The 16,928-nt window shown below is 44.3% G+C and overlaps 1 protein-coding gene across 2 annotated transcripts in view; it reads right to left on the reverse strand.

The window, feature by feature from the left end:
• The window catches only part of LOC139751591 (protein turtle homolog B-like), a 900,734-nt gene that overhangs the window by 323,633 nt on the left and 560,173 nt on the right, over window positions 1–16,928 (reverse strand). For both annotated transcript variants that reach the window (XM_071667192.1, XM_071667193.1), the window contains one exon: window positions 7,898–8,012. In XM_071667192.1, coding sequence (XP_071523293.1) covers window positions 7,898–8,012 — 115 coding nt within the window. The remainder of the gene's footprint in view (window positions 1–7,897; window positions 8,013–16,928) is intronic.

Below are 16,928 nucleotides of genomic sequence, written 5' to 3' on the forward strand. Positions count from 1 at the left end.
CAGTGGGGAAACAGGGTTTCACTTACTTTTCTCTCTTTCCCAAGAACACAATCCCTAACACTTTAGTAACAGAGTGACACAGCTCGCTAATACTTCACTTAAGGCTTGCGTTACGCACGTCAAAGTGTCACTGTTCACCAAGAGTTATATCACTTTCCCGTAAGTAACTATAATAAAGTACAAAGAAAAGTTAGCTGGAGAAAGGTCTCCCACATCTTAAGAGCTGAGGTATTCCAATACACTTCAAGTCCCTGTCTGGGCGTCAGTATGTAAGAGTTTGAGAGTAATGCTGTGAACTAAACCTGATCTACTGTCGACACAGGAGACATGAGGTTCCCTCCTGGCTATCTACATCAGGAGAAATCATGAACCTTCAGTTCAACTTGAACTTCTCCCACTACATTTAGGGAGTAAGGGAAAGAGAACTCTCACGTAACGTTATACTGAGTAAAAATATGAAAAAACAAAAAGAAATGAATTCTGCAGAATATGGAAGGCACCACACGCGCGGGATGTGCTGCTGGGGCAAACCTGGCGATACACAAAACTAAAGGAGAGATCCCAGGTTGACGGCAACTTCAGTTTATCTGGGATCCTTCAGCAGGTGGTGTTGGCTGAAGTGACCGACAGATGGTTTCATCTCTGATCGGCAACTCAGGTGGTCGTAGTGCAGGAACTTAGGTGGTAGTTGTCGTAGTTCAGAAACTCACGTGACACTAGTAACAATGAGGAACTCAAGTGGTACCGGTAACAGTTCAGGAACGCTACCCTTATGGTCATCAGAACACGAAGGTGTGTTGGAGGCTGCCAGGGACAGAGACGTACAAAATGCAGGACGCGACGCGGGCGACCGGCTTCGTAACTCCCGGCGGACGCAGGACGGCCGGCAGCGTCATGCTGGCCGTGCTCAGGGACGACCTTCACGTTTGGGAATTCCAAATTGAAACGAAATAAAAAAAAAACAAAACAGGATAATATGGGCGAGTGCAGCAACTGGACGACCCACGGCGACTGCTGGACGGATGTCACCAGCGAGGTGAGTGTGTTGAGGAAAGGATCGTCACAGCGGCTTCTCCCAGGCGAATCCGAAGAACTTAACATATGAGGAACACTTGTAGGTCAAGGCAGGAGCGTCCGTGACGTCAGGGTTGTACCGAAGACTACCGCCAATAGCCAAAGATTGACTTATCCGCTGTTTAATCTAGGTACAGCGAGGACACAGCGTCTCTTGAGTTGGCCACCGTATGATAAGCTGGACTTCCCAGCATATCAAGTACGTACCACCTTCCTTATCCCATGGCAATGGACAGCATCCCCTGCCGGGGGCTTCAAGGAAGTGCGAAGGGAGAGCGCAAAAGGTCAGCAACCAGATTTCCCATCCCACTATGGTGACACCTGAGCATGGAGGGGTTGGATAGGAGCTGCCTCAGGTGATCTCAAATATTCCGTCGGTCTGTCGGTGAACGTCATGATGACCATAATTTGTGAAGCGCAATTACCGGGCCTTTGGCGGTTGTCAAGGAGACCAGGGGGGCAGGTGATTACCCTAGCTCCATGTAGCGTCTCTCCATCACCGTGGGCGGATGTCTGTTGGACAGGACCAAAAACCTCGGTACCGTGTGTTATGGTACTTCAGGCAAGTGATCTTTTGAATCTCTTCATTAACGTCAGTTTCATATTTGGTAACTCATCTTGTATACTAGCACTTTCCATTACTATTCTGGTTTATTAATTTGTTTACCTTTTGTCTATTTTTTTTTTATCTTTCCCTCTTTGTGTGAACACTTAGGTCGATGTGGGTCAGAGTTCCTCGTCCTGACAAAGACGCTGTGATGTGGCCGTTTGTTTGAGTGTGGCCTGCTGACCACGTCATAGAAAATGGACTCATGGAATGAGTTTCCAGGATGATCCAAAGTCCACGAAAATATGTTGAACAACCAGTAGCTGGACTGTTTCTTACCTGCTGTGTTCTATTCCCGCAGAGAAGACCGAATGAACGTATGGTAACCCTCCTACAGGATGATAGTCAGGGAAGCCTCACATATCCTGCGAGGCTGAGGGACCAGCAGTTATGTTGATGTCTGGGAGGTCGGTGAAATGTCATAGAAAACGTGTATATCAGCACATGAGGAACTAGAAAGATGATAATCACGTCTGTGTATAAGGTTATCCATAATTGACTGCTGTGCTATGGACATAAAATGTGACGTGTGTCAGGTGTTACTTTTGTACGAATGACCGGAAATAAAAGTTTAGGATGAAATGAAATGGATTTTGTTACTAATTTGACTGGTCTATTTAGAATAGGCCATGATGATACATTGAGAAAAAAAATTGTCTAACAACTTTTTCTCCCACAGAACAGCTTGCAGCTGAGGATAAACACTGAGGTTAAGAACCGAGACTGTGACCATAAGGTATCAGTGCCTCGTATGATGAACGTTCATATCAACCTTCCCTTCTTAAGCCAGCTGCAGTAAGCTTACAATTTACTGAATTAAAACCAGCGGGTGACGTCTGGCGTCAAGACGTGGGTCGAGTCAAGAGGAAGTGTTCAGTTCACGCCCATGTCACATTCCTTATTGCTTCAGGCCTGATAATGATAATGACCTGGAAGTTATAGAACAAATGGGAGGTAACTGGGCCCTCAGTTCCCGGGGCAGGTAGAGGGTTGGTGGGACGACACCAGGTGCACGAATGACCTGTTATGTCTGGCTGTGTTAGAGCGTGAGAGGCTGGCGGGCTAGTGTGGCAGCAAGGTCCTCCTGGTGGAGTGGGTCTGGCGGTAACTGGCACATTGTCCAGCGTTGGGTTAACTCCAGCTTAACCGAACCCGATGTGTCCATTTTCGACATCATTCTTTTCTTATCTTTGTACCTTGTTATTCGTGTGTCTTATGGTTGTTTGATGTATATGTACCTTGTTATTCGTGTGTCTTATGGTTGTTTGATGTATATGTACCTTGTTATTCGTGTGTCTTATGGTTGTTTGATGTATATGTACCTTGTTATTCGTGTGTCTTATGGTTGTTTGATGGATATGTACCTTCTTATTCGTGTGTCTTATGGTTGTTTGATGTATATGTACCTTGTTATTCGTGTGTCTTATGGTTGTTTGATGTATATGTACCTTGTTATTCGTGTGTCTTATGGTTGTTTGATGTATGTGTACCTTGTTATTCGTGTGTCTTATGGTTGTTTGATGTATATGTACCTTGTTATTCGTGTGTCTTATGGTTGTTTGATGTATATGTCGTCTGGCAAATCGCTTAATCAGAGCCTCAACACAAATGTGACTTACTACATAGCGCCCGTGAGTGACGTAGTGATTTTGAGACAAAACCAGTTTTCATAACCTGCGTGTTTTGTGTATGGTATGTCATAGCCATTAACTATAACTACATGCTTAAGAAAAAAAAACGCTCACCTTAACTTGGTATTGATATTCAAACCAGAAAAAAACGTGGTTAATGATTTAGTGGAATATTTTTCTTATTCTTCAGTGTTTCGCTGAAGCTCACGCAAAGTTGGGGAAACGACTTCTTCAAGGCCATGCGGCGTACATAAATGTCCTATAACCTCTAAACTCTCCTTTATCAGATGGGAAAGGTATTATGGGCTGTTTATACACTGTACATAGAGGCGGAAGTCAGGGAAGAAAATGGTAGTCTGGAAAAGCTATTCAAATATCACGCTCCAGTGAAATCGCGCGTAAAGTGCCCATCCGGCTTCCTTCAATCCTATTAGGAAGCGTTGTACAGACCCATGCCTCACCGCGGCACAATAGCCAATGTGAACACTCACATGTCAGTTCTTGTCCTGCCATTTGCAACTGTCAGGGAAAAAGAAGAAGACAACACGTGTGTAAACACGGTTTACGTCATCATAGTTACGTTAAGTATTCAAGTGACGTTGTCTTGGCCGGTGAATACAGACAGAAGACCAAAACCAACCTTGTTGAGCCGACGTGGCCTTCCCGAACGGAGAATAAACCTCCCCTCTAACCGCCAGGTGCTGTCGATGTTTTCCACCTCCATAATAAAGGAAAGCTTACAACAGCGCATAAATCAGCAGTGTCAGATGTGAGGAATGCAGCCACTTTCTGGGTAAGAGGCTGCATTCCCACGAGGGCTGAGCAGCCTGCTGTGAGCAAGATGGAACGGCGGTTTGATGAATGGAGGAGATTAAAGAAGACCAAGAGGCCCCGGTCAAAGACCCGGGAACTTCACGAGGAATTTATGGATGAGTTGAATGATGTATCAACTTTGTCCACCAAGATGCCATCGAGACGATGGAAATGCACGAAGAGAAGGACTTTCTTGTGTCACAGAGGGAGAGATGAAGGAAAGAGAGTATGGCAGGCGTGGATACTCTCCTGCCAGCCAAGGAGGGGAGACCTTTGCTCAAGGAAGGAGAAAGTGGCCCGCCGAAGGCAGCAGACGGAGGAGGAGGAGGAGGAGGAGGCTGGCCCATCTTCGTCTGGTATGAAATCTTCCAGCAGCAGCAGTAACGAGGCTGAGGTGAGTCATGAGGAAGAACCCGCGCCAACGTGCTTGCGGGGGCTATCGTCACTCCTGCACCTGCAGCGTCTCTTGTCGGGACCAGGATGTCAAACCGCAATACAACCTTTCCCCTCACAAAATGGAGTGACTAGCGTGGGGTCAAGATATTACCGAGCTGGCCATCAACCGCACCCCCATCCAACGGCACAGAGAGAAGTGACGTGCCAGTTTTGCAGTCAATTTGAGGGCTTTCTTCACCTGGAAAGACCACTGATTCTGGTTTCAGGACTGGCTCCTTGGAGCTCTATAGTCAGCTTCAGTAGCAGGAGAAAATCAAGCCTCATTATTAGCAGTAACTCTGGAAGAGACTGGGAGTGAAGTGACTGACTAGGCCAAAGCCGTGTGCTTTGATACCCAGGCCTCAAATACTGGATACTGGAAAGGGACATACTTTCTCCTTAGGCAGAAGCTTGGTCGAGACCTCGTCTACCTCAACTGCCGCCATCACGTCGTGGAACTGGTCTTGGAAAGTGCTTTTGAGGCAGTGTTGAGGGACGTCCTCTAGACCAAAAGTACTTCTCTTCAAACGCTTTCAAGGCCAGTTGGAAAATATCGATCACGCTACTTTTCAATCACGCTTCACTGACGAGTTCCTCCAAGTGTACCTCAACCAGGTCAAAGACGACCTCCTTGCCTTTGCAAAGTCAATGCCTGAGGTGGTACAACCAAGGAATTACTACCGAGAATTCCAGGAGCTCTCAACCATTTTATTTGAAGGGATACCCTCGAGACGTAGTCATGGATGGCTTCTGGGCCGATGTACCATGCCCAATGGATGGCCTCTGGTCCAACGTACCGTGCCTAGTGGACATCAGCCAGCCATCATGTTGAGGAAAATCTAGGACACATCAGAAAATCTAGAATATCTGAACGTCTCAGTCGCTCGGCGCGAACAGGTCTATAATCCTCAAACGATCTATTTCAGCTGCCACGAATCACTCGCAGGAATACAATTACCTCATATCAGTGTCTATGTTTTCAGGACAGAGCAGGAGTGCGTGGGGGAAGGACCTCATACTCGTGAAAGCATTGTAAACCTACAGAGACAATCCCACCACGGGTTCTAGTGAGGGATCGACCAAACCTCCAATCTTGGGGTCGATAGCAATATATTTCAGTTGGACAATGTTTGTTTATTTTACAGTACCAATGATTTATGTAATACTTTACAGTACCAATGATTTATGTAATACTTTACAGTACCAAAGATTTATGTAATACTTTACAGTACCAATGATTTATGTAATACTTTACAGTACCCATGATTTATGTAATATTCTACAGGTCCCATGATTTATGTAATACTTTAGAGACTGAAATAATTGTATTTTGTACCTTTGATTTATAATCAGTAGACTAATTTGAATATTCTACATCGCATTCAACTAGTTAGACGAATTTAAGTTCCCTAGCTTTTGTTAAAATTCGTTAGGATATGTGAGCAGCCTTCTTAGACTTGAAAATTCAATTATAATTTCAATGTTTCTCATTACATTTGTCTCAGATTTTCTTCGTTTCTATATCCTGATAATGAAATGAATACGTTACGAAACGCTTGATCGCTGTTTCCCGCGTTACCGAGCTAGCGTTAGGAATAGACGAAGAAAAGCAGTATTCACTCACATCCATTCTCTAGCTGTGATGTGCATTGCACCGAAACCACAACTCCCTATCCACAACCAGGCCCCACAGACCTTTCCATAGTTTACTCAGGCCGCTTCGTGTGCCCTGGTTCAGTCTATTGACGGCACGTCGACACCTATACACACATCGTTCCAATTCACTCAATCCCCTGCATGCCTTTCATATTCAGGGCATCAATCATTCAAAATATTTTTCACTAAGTCCTTCCATCTCCAGTTTCATCTGCCTTTCTCCTTGTTCCCTCCATTTCTAACACATATATCCTCTTTGTAAACCTCTCCTTACTCATTCTCTCCATATATCCAAACCATTTCAGCGCATCTTTCTCCTACCCTTTTGTTACCCGATCAAACCACCTCACACCACATATTGTCCTCAAACATTTCATTTCTAACACATCCACCATCCTCTGCACATCCTCATCTGTAGCCCATGCCTCGCATCCAAACTACACTGTTGGGTCTACTGTATCTTTAAACATACCCATTTTGTCCCTCCCAGATGACAACTTCTCTTTCCACACATTAGGCCTGCACCTTCCTTTTGACTCCTGCCGCTTTTTCTTAAACATGTTCCAATTATTTGCACTCGTTCTCTGCAGGTAAAGCCCATATTTTCTCTTTCTCTAGCAACTTTACTCCGTCATTCCACCACTCAGTACCCGTTCTGATCTGCCCTCCTTCCACCTTACGCATGCCATCTGCATCTATCGCACATGCCAACACTGCCTCCATAAATACCCCGCCCCCCCCTTTCCTCACCTACTCCCCTAGCTCCGTTTACTCTTTGTAATTCTATACTCAATCTCCCATGGTGTTTCTTCACACGTCTTTTATTCCAATCTCACTTACTTTCACCACTCTCTTCTCACCTATAAAGTTTCCTCATTTTCGAAAACCTCGACAAATCTTCACCCTCGCCTCTACAAGGTAAAGATCAGACATTCCACCAGCTGCCTCTCTCAACACACTCACATCCAAGAGTCATTCTCTAGCATGCCTATATGTAATCACATAATGCCCAATGACATACGTATACTTGAGTATGTTCTTTTTAAAACAAGTATTTTATATATATATATATATATATATATATATATATATATATATATATATATATATATATATATATATTGTATTCACACACGTGTGATAAAGATCAGCTTTTCAAACATATGTAAGTGGTGAAGCTGCTTAACTAACTTGTACACAGAGATGGTGAGGCTGCCAACTTACTCGTACATAGCGGCAGTAAAGTTGTTACATCGCTTGAATAGAGGGAAAGTGAGGCTACAACTACGTAAATACAGGGGTAGTAAGGCTGTCAACTTACTTGTATACAGGGACAGTGAGGCTACAACTACGTACATACAGGGGTAGTAAGGCTGTCAACTTACTTGTATACAGGGACAGTGAGGCTACAACTACGTAAATACAGGGGTAGTAAGGCTGTCAACTTACTTGTATACAGGGATAGTGAGGCTACAACTACGTAAATACAGGGGTAGTAAGGCTGTCAACTTACTTGTATACAGGGACAGTGAGGCTACAACTACGTACGTACAGGGGTAGTCAACTTACTTGTACATAGGGGTGGTGAGGCTACAACTACGTATGTACAGGGGTAGTCAACTTACTTGTATATAGGGAAAGTGAGGCTACAACTACGTACATACAGGGGTAGTCAACTTACTTGTATATAGGGGTGGTGAGGTTACCGTTGAACCACAGGATGAGGAAGACAGAGTCGTCTGGCGGGTGTCGAAAATCGCACGGGAGGGAGGCAACCCCGCCTTCCACCGCCGTAACTGTAACACGGATAAAACAGCTCTTAAAGACCAGGGTTGTCCAGTGGTGTACACTGTGGCACTGACACCAAGTTTGTGCACTGGTGTACACAGTGGCTAATTACACGATGGAATTATCCTGCATATGTTGCGCTTCATTTACTGCACCTGAGGTTGACGGCTGGGGGTCTGCAGGTGTGGGAGGAGGAGGAGGAGGAGGTTCCCACGCTGCCTAGTGCTGGGGGAGAGCCTCTTCCTACCCTACGCCTGTACACTTACCAGTCATCCACCTCAGGAGCTGGAAATGCTTCGTGGAGGATATGAAACAAACCGTATGGAAAGTATTTCTAGCTTATGACACTTGTATTACAGACTCTCTCTCTCTCTCTCTCTCTCTCTCTCTCTCTCTCTCTCTCTCTCTCTCTCTCTCTCTCTCTCTCTCTCTCTCTCTCGTAAAGTGAATCTGCCAGACTTATCAACTTTGCTGAAGACAATTTTCTCTGCCAAACTGCCACCGAGCCGACGGGGGAAGCTCATATACTTGATGTGGTTCTCGCATCCCAGGAGTTCTTGGTAACTAATACCCGCCCATGTTGGAGAACATCTAGGCACTCGTTTCCATAACATGGCTAAGGTCGACGTAAATAGCAAAACCCTCCTCCCTGAAACCAATGTTATTAATGCTAACTTTAAGAGAAGGGATTCTAATGGTTTGCACAACGTATTAAAGAGTCTCAACCTCGTTGGTTCATGCCCAGAGTAATTATTATGGGCCAGTTCTATGCGTTAGTTTATGCACCAACAAGACACAGTCATTCCTATGCACGACAGAAACAATAAAGCCAGCAACAAGCCTGAGTGGCACTCATAGATACAGCAAGAAGTATACAGCGCAGATATAAACTCCACAACCTTAAGAAATCACAGACAACGATTCAAATACGGCAACGCAATATAACACTGTCAGACGACACGTGAAAGGTCTTCTCAAACGAGACAAGAAAAAAATTACGAAGTGAATATTGCAAGTGATAGTAACAGAGATCCTAAGTGATAGTAACAGATCCTAAGTGATAGTAACAGATCCTAAAAGATTTCATAGATATATCAGTAATACAAAAAACATATAGAGAGTTGGAATTGGAAACTTAGTACACGAGGAACCTATTGTGGACAATAATATTTGTGGATGATAAAAGCATAGCAACAACCCTGAACAAGTTTCTTTTAGTTCTGTCGTTACACCTGAAAACAGTGAAACGAATTTCAAGACAGCGAGAAATAGCACAAACACGATATTAGAATTTACCATCACAGTGAGAGATGTACCATAAGAAGTAGATGAATTGAAGACTAATAAAAGTCCAAGCCCTGATTGTTTCTGTCCAGAAAGTAATAAGACACGTTAAACACGTAACGCCAAACTGTTATCCTATATCATCACTAAATCTCTCCAGGATGGAATAGTCCCATCGGACAGGAGTCCGGCTGACGTCACTCATTTTTTACAAAAAGGGAAAGACGCGAACTGCTTCGCACTTACCGTCGTATTAGCCTCACATCAATTATATGCAAACTTCTCGAGTCGATTATCATATCATCAGCGGTAACATCCTAATTTATCAAGAACAACACAAAGTGATCAATAACAATACACAACATGGTTTTAGAAGGCGCAGTTCATGCCTTACAAACCTACTTGAAATCTATCATCAATTATTCAAAACCCATAACAAAAGTAACAGACTTATAATTCTGGACTTCCATAAACCATTTAACAAAATCCCCCGCGTTAAATTGATGCATAAATTGCGGGCCTTGGGGGATTACTGGTTACATAGGAAATTGGATAGAAGCCTGGGTACATGACAGTAGTTAGATAGCCGTAATGAATGGTGAACCATCACCGCTCGTTACTACTAGTGCAGTCCCCAGGGAACCGTACCTGGGCCTATACTTTTCATTTCTCACATTAACGATACAGATGCTACGCCAACTACCTTAAGTGTTCAAATCTGCATGTGACACAATGAGCGGCAATGCCATATTGTATGGAAAAGATATAGGCTACGATTACGAGAGGATCGAGATAAAATCGCTGTATGGTCTGGAAAATATCAAATGCCATTTAACGTCGTCAGTGAATGTCACCTTATACGAGTAGGCCACAAGGTAAAGGACACCCGTAGTGTGATGGATGTGGGTGGTCATTGTCTCCAACAAATTCGAGTCCTCCCACAAACCGTATTGAAGCAACCAAAAGAGTAAATATCAAATTTATCAACAAAAACTTTTCATACCAGAGCAAAATGTGATATTGCCACTATACCTATGTCTAGTGAGACTCCACCTCAAGTGCGCAATGCAGTTTTATGCCCCTCACATAAGGAAGGAGATTCTCAGATGGCAAGCAACGCAGCGAAGAGGAACCAAACTGATTCCTCCTTGAGAAAGAAACCATATGAGGAGAGACTGAGAACATCAAAATCCTTCTTCCTACGCAACAAACGTCTTCGTAGCAAATCAATAGAATGTTTTTCAAATAAATAAAAGATTCAACAACGAAGATATTGAAAATTTCCTTAAAGTAGTGCCAATACTACCAACGAGAAAGTATGGACTTAAAACTTAAGAGGTCACCCAATTAATCTGGACTGTGCCATATATTTCTTTACCAGCGACATCATTAATGCGTGGCATAAGCTCCCAGACAATTTTGTTCAGAGCAATGCCCTGATATCTTCAAATTAGGCGTAATCATCCCTTGCCACTCCCCGGTACTGAATAATTCATTTGACCAATCATCATAACGTAGTGGTATATCATGCTACCTTTTCAGCTTCCCATCTCTCCCTGGCCATACTGTAGCAATATATCAACATTGATTAACCCATTCACCTACTGTGAGAGAGTAAGAATTACTGTATCATTTTTCAACATTAGGAATAGCATAAAGATTCGAAAAGCTGGAACTCAAGTCTATCTTTAATATTATTTTTACAACAAAAAAAAAAGAAGGGCTGCATGTCGTTGGTGATGGGATGAATAACACATGTTCATTCTACCTTATGGCTTCATATAAAAAATTCCTTCAGGTTGTTCAATCCTGCAAGGTATTTTTTTTTCTACTTGTTTTCCGTCCGGCATGTTGCCGGAGGAAGTGGAGGGTGGGGAGCGAGCCTTTGCTATCTTTTTCTTCCACTCCTCTTAAGTGAGCTGAATTTAATTTTCTATTTCTCAAGTATTGTTAAGGCCAGACCACCTCGCCGATTGGGCCTTCTGTGTGGTCTGTGTATCTATGTAACTCCTCTCTCTCTCTCTCTCTCTCTCTCTCTCTCTCTCTCTCTCTCTCTCTCTCTCTCTCTCTCTCTCTCTCTCTAAGTAGTGACAGCTGTTTCGCAGTTCTATGTTTAGTTTTACATTCATATATCTACGTATCTTTAGGTAGTTTTCATGGATATTAAAAGTACCTTTAGATTCCTATGACTTGTGGTTACGAGTCTCTGTCTAGATCTGAAGATTATGGACGTGGATGGCAATTGTCGTCAAGCAAAAATATTCTATTATCATATACACACATCGGACAATTCCTTCCTAATGACTATTGCACGTCTTATCTCCTTGTGACACTATACAGCTTAGAAGAGTAAAGAGTCAAGAGGGTTCCCGTGCCTCTGTGGCCCAGACACCAAATACCACTTTAAGGGCTCCATACACCCCTAAAATACTGTTACAGCTGCCAACAATAAAATATTCTTATCTCACAGAACAGATATTCGTATCCGTCTTGCAGAATCTTCCAAGAATGTTTTTTCTTTTCAGATTATAAAGTAAGAAAAATAAGGTGAAAATATGTAAGAAAGATGTCGACCAAGATGCTTGGTAGAACTGGAATGCTTATATTGTTGTTGTGACTGGAACTAGAGACCAACAGAGGAGGAAGTGTATGGGTTGAGGTACTGGTGATGGGTCTTTGCTGTAGGGAGGCAAGGAGGTATTGTGATGCGGTGTTGGTGATAGTGTTAACCTTCACTACCGACAACTTACCAGCACCAGTGTCGCCCCTCAGTGCCTGGTAGCTCCCACCGTCAATGTTGTCCTCCACTACCTAGTACCTCCTCGCCCTGGTATCTTCCATCACTAATTGGCACCTCCCAGCAACACCAGTGTCCTACCCCATTACCCGTGCCTACCAGCACCAGCGTCGCTCCTTATTACCTGATACCAACCATCCCCAGTGTCGCCCTTTACTACCTAACACCTCCCAGCACCAGTGTCGCCTCTCATTACCTGGTTCCTCCCAGCACCAGTGTCGCCTCTCACTACCTGGTTCCTCCCAGCACTAGTCTGGCCACTCAGCACCTGGTACTCCCCAGCACCAGGACTGAACCCTGATAGTGTGAGCAGACGCCTTCCAGACTCACTGGCGTCACCTGGCGATCGTTTCTGTCGCGTCTATTGCCAAATGTTTATTACATCCATTACCCTTGCCACGGAGCGCCCACGCCCTCACCATGAACAGCTCACACCCTCATTGCCGACAACCCACTTCCCAAGCTCAGACGACCCCCACCTTCACCACAGACAACCAACACTACCGCCACTAACAACAGCTAATATCGCCGCCATGCACAGTCCATGCCCCCACAAAGCATAGTCTCCATAACCACTGGCAGCCCACATCCCACCTACGAACAGCTCACAATCCATCCATGGACAGCCCACATCCCACCTACGGACAGCCCACATCCCATCCAAGGACAGCCCACATGCACACTATGGACAGCCCACATCTCCACCACACACGACCCACACATCTGCAGCAGGGTGGCCCGCCTCTGGCGAAAACAGAAGTTGGAAGACGTAATGAGTTTCTGGATTAAATAGGCAAAGTTTTTGAAACAATATATTGTGGAGGCAGTGCAGGCATGGGAGAGAGCACTTGGTGCAACCACCAGCTCTCACAGCAGGTCTGGTCGCGTCCTTAAAACATCCAGAGACACTCTCGGGATAAGAAAACCCACGACTTCAATCAGGCTGAAATGGCCACGGCCGAAACAATGGAACAATAAACTGTGAGACCTGAAGTGAGCTAAGCGGTTCTGTGAGACAGTCATCTCTCATTGATGCCCAGACCTGTGAGATCAGAGGTGCAGCGACTGGTTCAATGAGATGGTCATCTCTCGTTGATGCTTAAACAAAACCATCTACTGGAATTGCCGTTGACCAATGACTGGCTGCACGAGCATGCACTGAAGCTATGAACACAATGTATCTTGGTGCGGACGGAATACACGGTGAACATTTTGGCTACCGCGGTATACTGTTAAGCACTGATGACCATAAGTAATGCACGGGCCCACCCGGGGACAATTCCTGGAGGCGGTAGATAGCCTGCAGCTAATCCAGGAGCTCATTCTCCCCCTGTGTCTGGCCAATAAGTGGGTACCTGGCCTAGTATATATATATATATATATATATATATATATATATATAAAGGTGTGAGTGAGATTGGATAAGACACTTGTGTGAAGAAATACCAGGAGACATTAAGTGTAGAATGGCAAATAGTGAGAGTAAATGAAGCATGGGTAGTGGCTTAGCAATGGGAGGTATTTAGAGAAGCGGTGCTGGCTTGTGCAATAGATGCTTGTGGTATGCGAAAGGTAGGAGGTGAGCAGATTAGAAAGTGTAGTGACTGGCGGGAAGAAGAAAATATGCGAGTTAAAGAGAAAAGACTGGGGTTTGGGTGATGATTGAGTGGATGGAGAACAAATTATTTGGGGATGTATAGGATAAAACGACAGGAAGTCAAGAAGAGGCTGCAGGGGCTGAAAAAGAGGGCAAGTAAGAGTTTGGGTCAGTAAGCATCAGTAAGATGCTTTGGAAGGAAATTGATAATGAGTGAAAAGCAAGAGAACAAGAAGGAACATCGGTCAAGGCGGCAAAGCGGGGAGTGAGGGGGAGATGGATTAAGTATTCTGAATGACTGATGAATGTGTTTAAGGACTGGGAAGCAGATGTATGGTGTGTGGGTCGTGGTGGTATGCGAGGTGAGGGAGTCATAGAGAGTGGTTTGGCGAAGAGATGAGGTGGCTAAAGTCTTTGGAAAGATGAAATGCGGCAAGGCGCTTGGAGCGGATGGTATTGCAGTTGAATTTCTTAAGAATGATTGGTTAGTTAGCATTTTCAGTGTATGCATGGATCATGGTGAGATGCCAGAGGAGTGACGGAATTCATGTATAGTGCCACTGTATAAAAGAAATGGGAAGAAAGGTGAGCGTTCAAACCACAAATGTACAAGTTTATCGAGTGTACCTGGTACGTTGCACGGGAAATTAATGAATGAGAGGGTAAATACATGTACTGAGCAACAATACGGAGAGGAACAGTGCGGTTTCACATGTGTGGATCAGGCGTTTGCATCGAAGACCGTGTGTGAGAAATACTTAAAGAACTGATGGATTTGTAGGCGGCATTCATTGATCTGGAAAAAGCATGAGATATGTTTGACAGAGGTGCCTTGTGGGAGTTCGTAAGAATATAGGGTATGGGAGGAAAGCTGTTAAAGGCAGTGAGGTCTTATCATGTGCACCATTATAATGAGAGGAGAGTAAATGAAACCAGGTGAAGTTTGCTCTTCGGCAGGGGTGTGTGACGCCACCACTGTTGTTCAATTTGTTTATGGATGAGATGGTGAGGGAAGCAAATGCAAGAGTCTTGGAAAGAAGGGCGAGCATGCAGTCTGTAGGGCAACGCATCGCCAGGAAAAGACGAAGAAATACCGCATTCGCTCACATCCGTTCTCTAGCTATCATGTGCATTGCGCCGAATTTACAGCCTCATATCCATATCCAGGCTCCGCAGACATTTCCATGGTTTTCCATGTCCGCTTCACATGCTCTGGCTCAGTCCAGTGACAGCACGTCGATCCCTGTATACTATGTCTATCCTGTGCACGGCTTTTACCCTTATTCATGTTTAGGTCTCAATTTCTCATAATTTTCATTATTCCATCCTTCCATCTCTAATTTATTCTCTGCCTTCTCCTTACTCCCTCCACTTCTGATATATACAAATCTTCTTTGCCAACCTGTTATCACTCAATATCTCCATATGTCCAAACTATTTCAGCACAAATTCTTTAACTTTCTCAACCACACTCTTCTTATTAACACACCTCTCTCTTCCCCTCCTATTACTTAATGGATCAAACCACCTCACACCACATATTGTCCTCATACACTTCATGGCCAACACCACCCTTCTTCGAACATCCTCATCTATAACCCATGCCTCGCATCCATACAACATCGTTGGGACTACCATACCTTCAAGTACATACATTTTGCCCTTCCAGAGAACTCTCTCTCTCTCTCTCTCTCTCTCTCTCTCTCTCTCTCTCTCTCTCTCTCTCTCTCTCTCTCTCCACATATTCCTCAATCCTCCCAGAGCCTTTGCCCCTTTCAACCACCCCGTCACTCACTTTTGCTTCCATGGTTGTATTTGCTGACATGTCCACTCCCAAGTATCTAAAACTCTCGACTTCCAAATTTTCCCCATTCAGACTCAAACCATAACTAACCTGTCCCACTGCCTACCAAACTTAATAACTTTGCTTTCATTCATACTTACTTTCACCTTCTCCTTCGCCCAATCTCCCACATTCAGTCAACAACTTCTGCAGTTTCTCATTCGAATCAGCCACTAGTGCTGTATCATCAACATACATCAACTGACACCTCACTCGCCCCTCACCTCATACCCTATAGACTGTATACTCGCCCCTCTCTCTAAGACTTCTGCATTTAATTTCCTCACCATCCCAACCATTAACAATTTAAACAGCCATGGTAACAACACACATCCCTACCACAGACCAACCTTCACGTGGAACCACTCATTTCATTTTCTTCCCTCTCGTACACACACTCTACAATCTTGACAAAAACTAAATGCATTTAGATGCTTCCACAAGGCATGTCTACCAATCCTTTCATATGCCTTCCCTAGATCCATAAGAGCCACACAGAAATTCTTCTGTTTCTTGAAAGCAAAGACCTGATTTACACATCCTTTGCCACTCCTGAAACCACATTGTTCCTCCCGAATCTAATGTTCTGTATATACCTTCACCCAGTCAAGTCACTACTCTCCGATACAAATCATCAGGTTCACTCAACAGACTCATACCTCTGTAGTTCGACCACTCACCTTTATCTCCCTTGGCTTTAGACAAAGGCATCATACATGCATTACATCGATCCTCAGGCATCTCACTATGGTCCATACAAGCAATGAAAATCCTAACTAAACATTCTCTCTCTCTCTCTCTCTCTCTCTCTCTCTCTCTCTCTCTCTCTCTCTCTCTCTCTCTCTATCTATCTATCTATATATATATAAGTGTGTGTGTGTGTGTGTGTGTGTGTGTGTGTGTGTGTGTGTGTGTGAGCTATATAACTTGTGGGCAGACCACAGAACCCAGCTCAGACTACTCACTATCAGTATGTATGAGAACAAATCAAATATCCAAATAACACCGCCACTAACTGAATCATTGAAAGACAAACTGAAAACTGTCACTCCTTCCTCAACACAGTGAATCACAAGACCCACAGCAACCATCGGAGAAAATCCATTCTCATCACACCAGTCCAGCCCCCCAATCCAATGAAATCCCTTCTCCCAAAACACACTCAAACACACTCATGACACACTAACTCTGAAATCATCCACAAACTAACCACACCCCTAAAGAGGATAGTCTTGGGAAACCTACATAGAATCCATCCAGGTATATCTGCTCACCCATCCTTCACTCCCACTGGCACAAGTGATGTAATCACAACCTCAAAGAACTCTCCTGCTACAAGCCCTGACAACATATCGAACTTTCACATGAAACACTTTGGCCCATTTGTATTCCAATCACTTGCA

Source organism: Panulirus ornatus, chromosome 11, assembly GCF_036320965.1.
Source record: "Panulirus ornatus isolate Po-2019 chromosome 11, ASM3632096v1, whole genome shotgun sequence".
Lineage (NCBI taxonomy): Eukaryota > Metazoa > Arthropoda > Malacostraca > Decapoda > Palinuridae > Panulirus > Panulirus ornatus.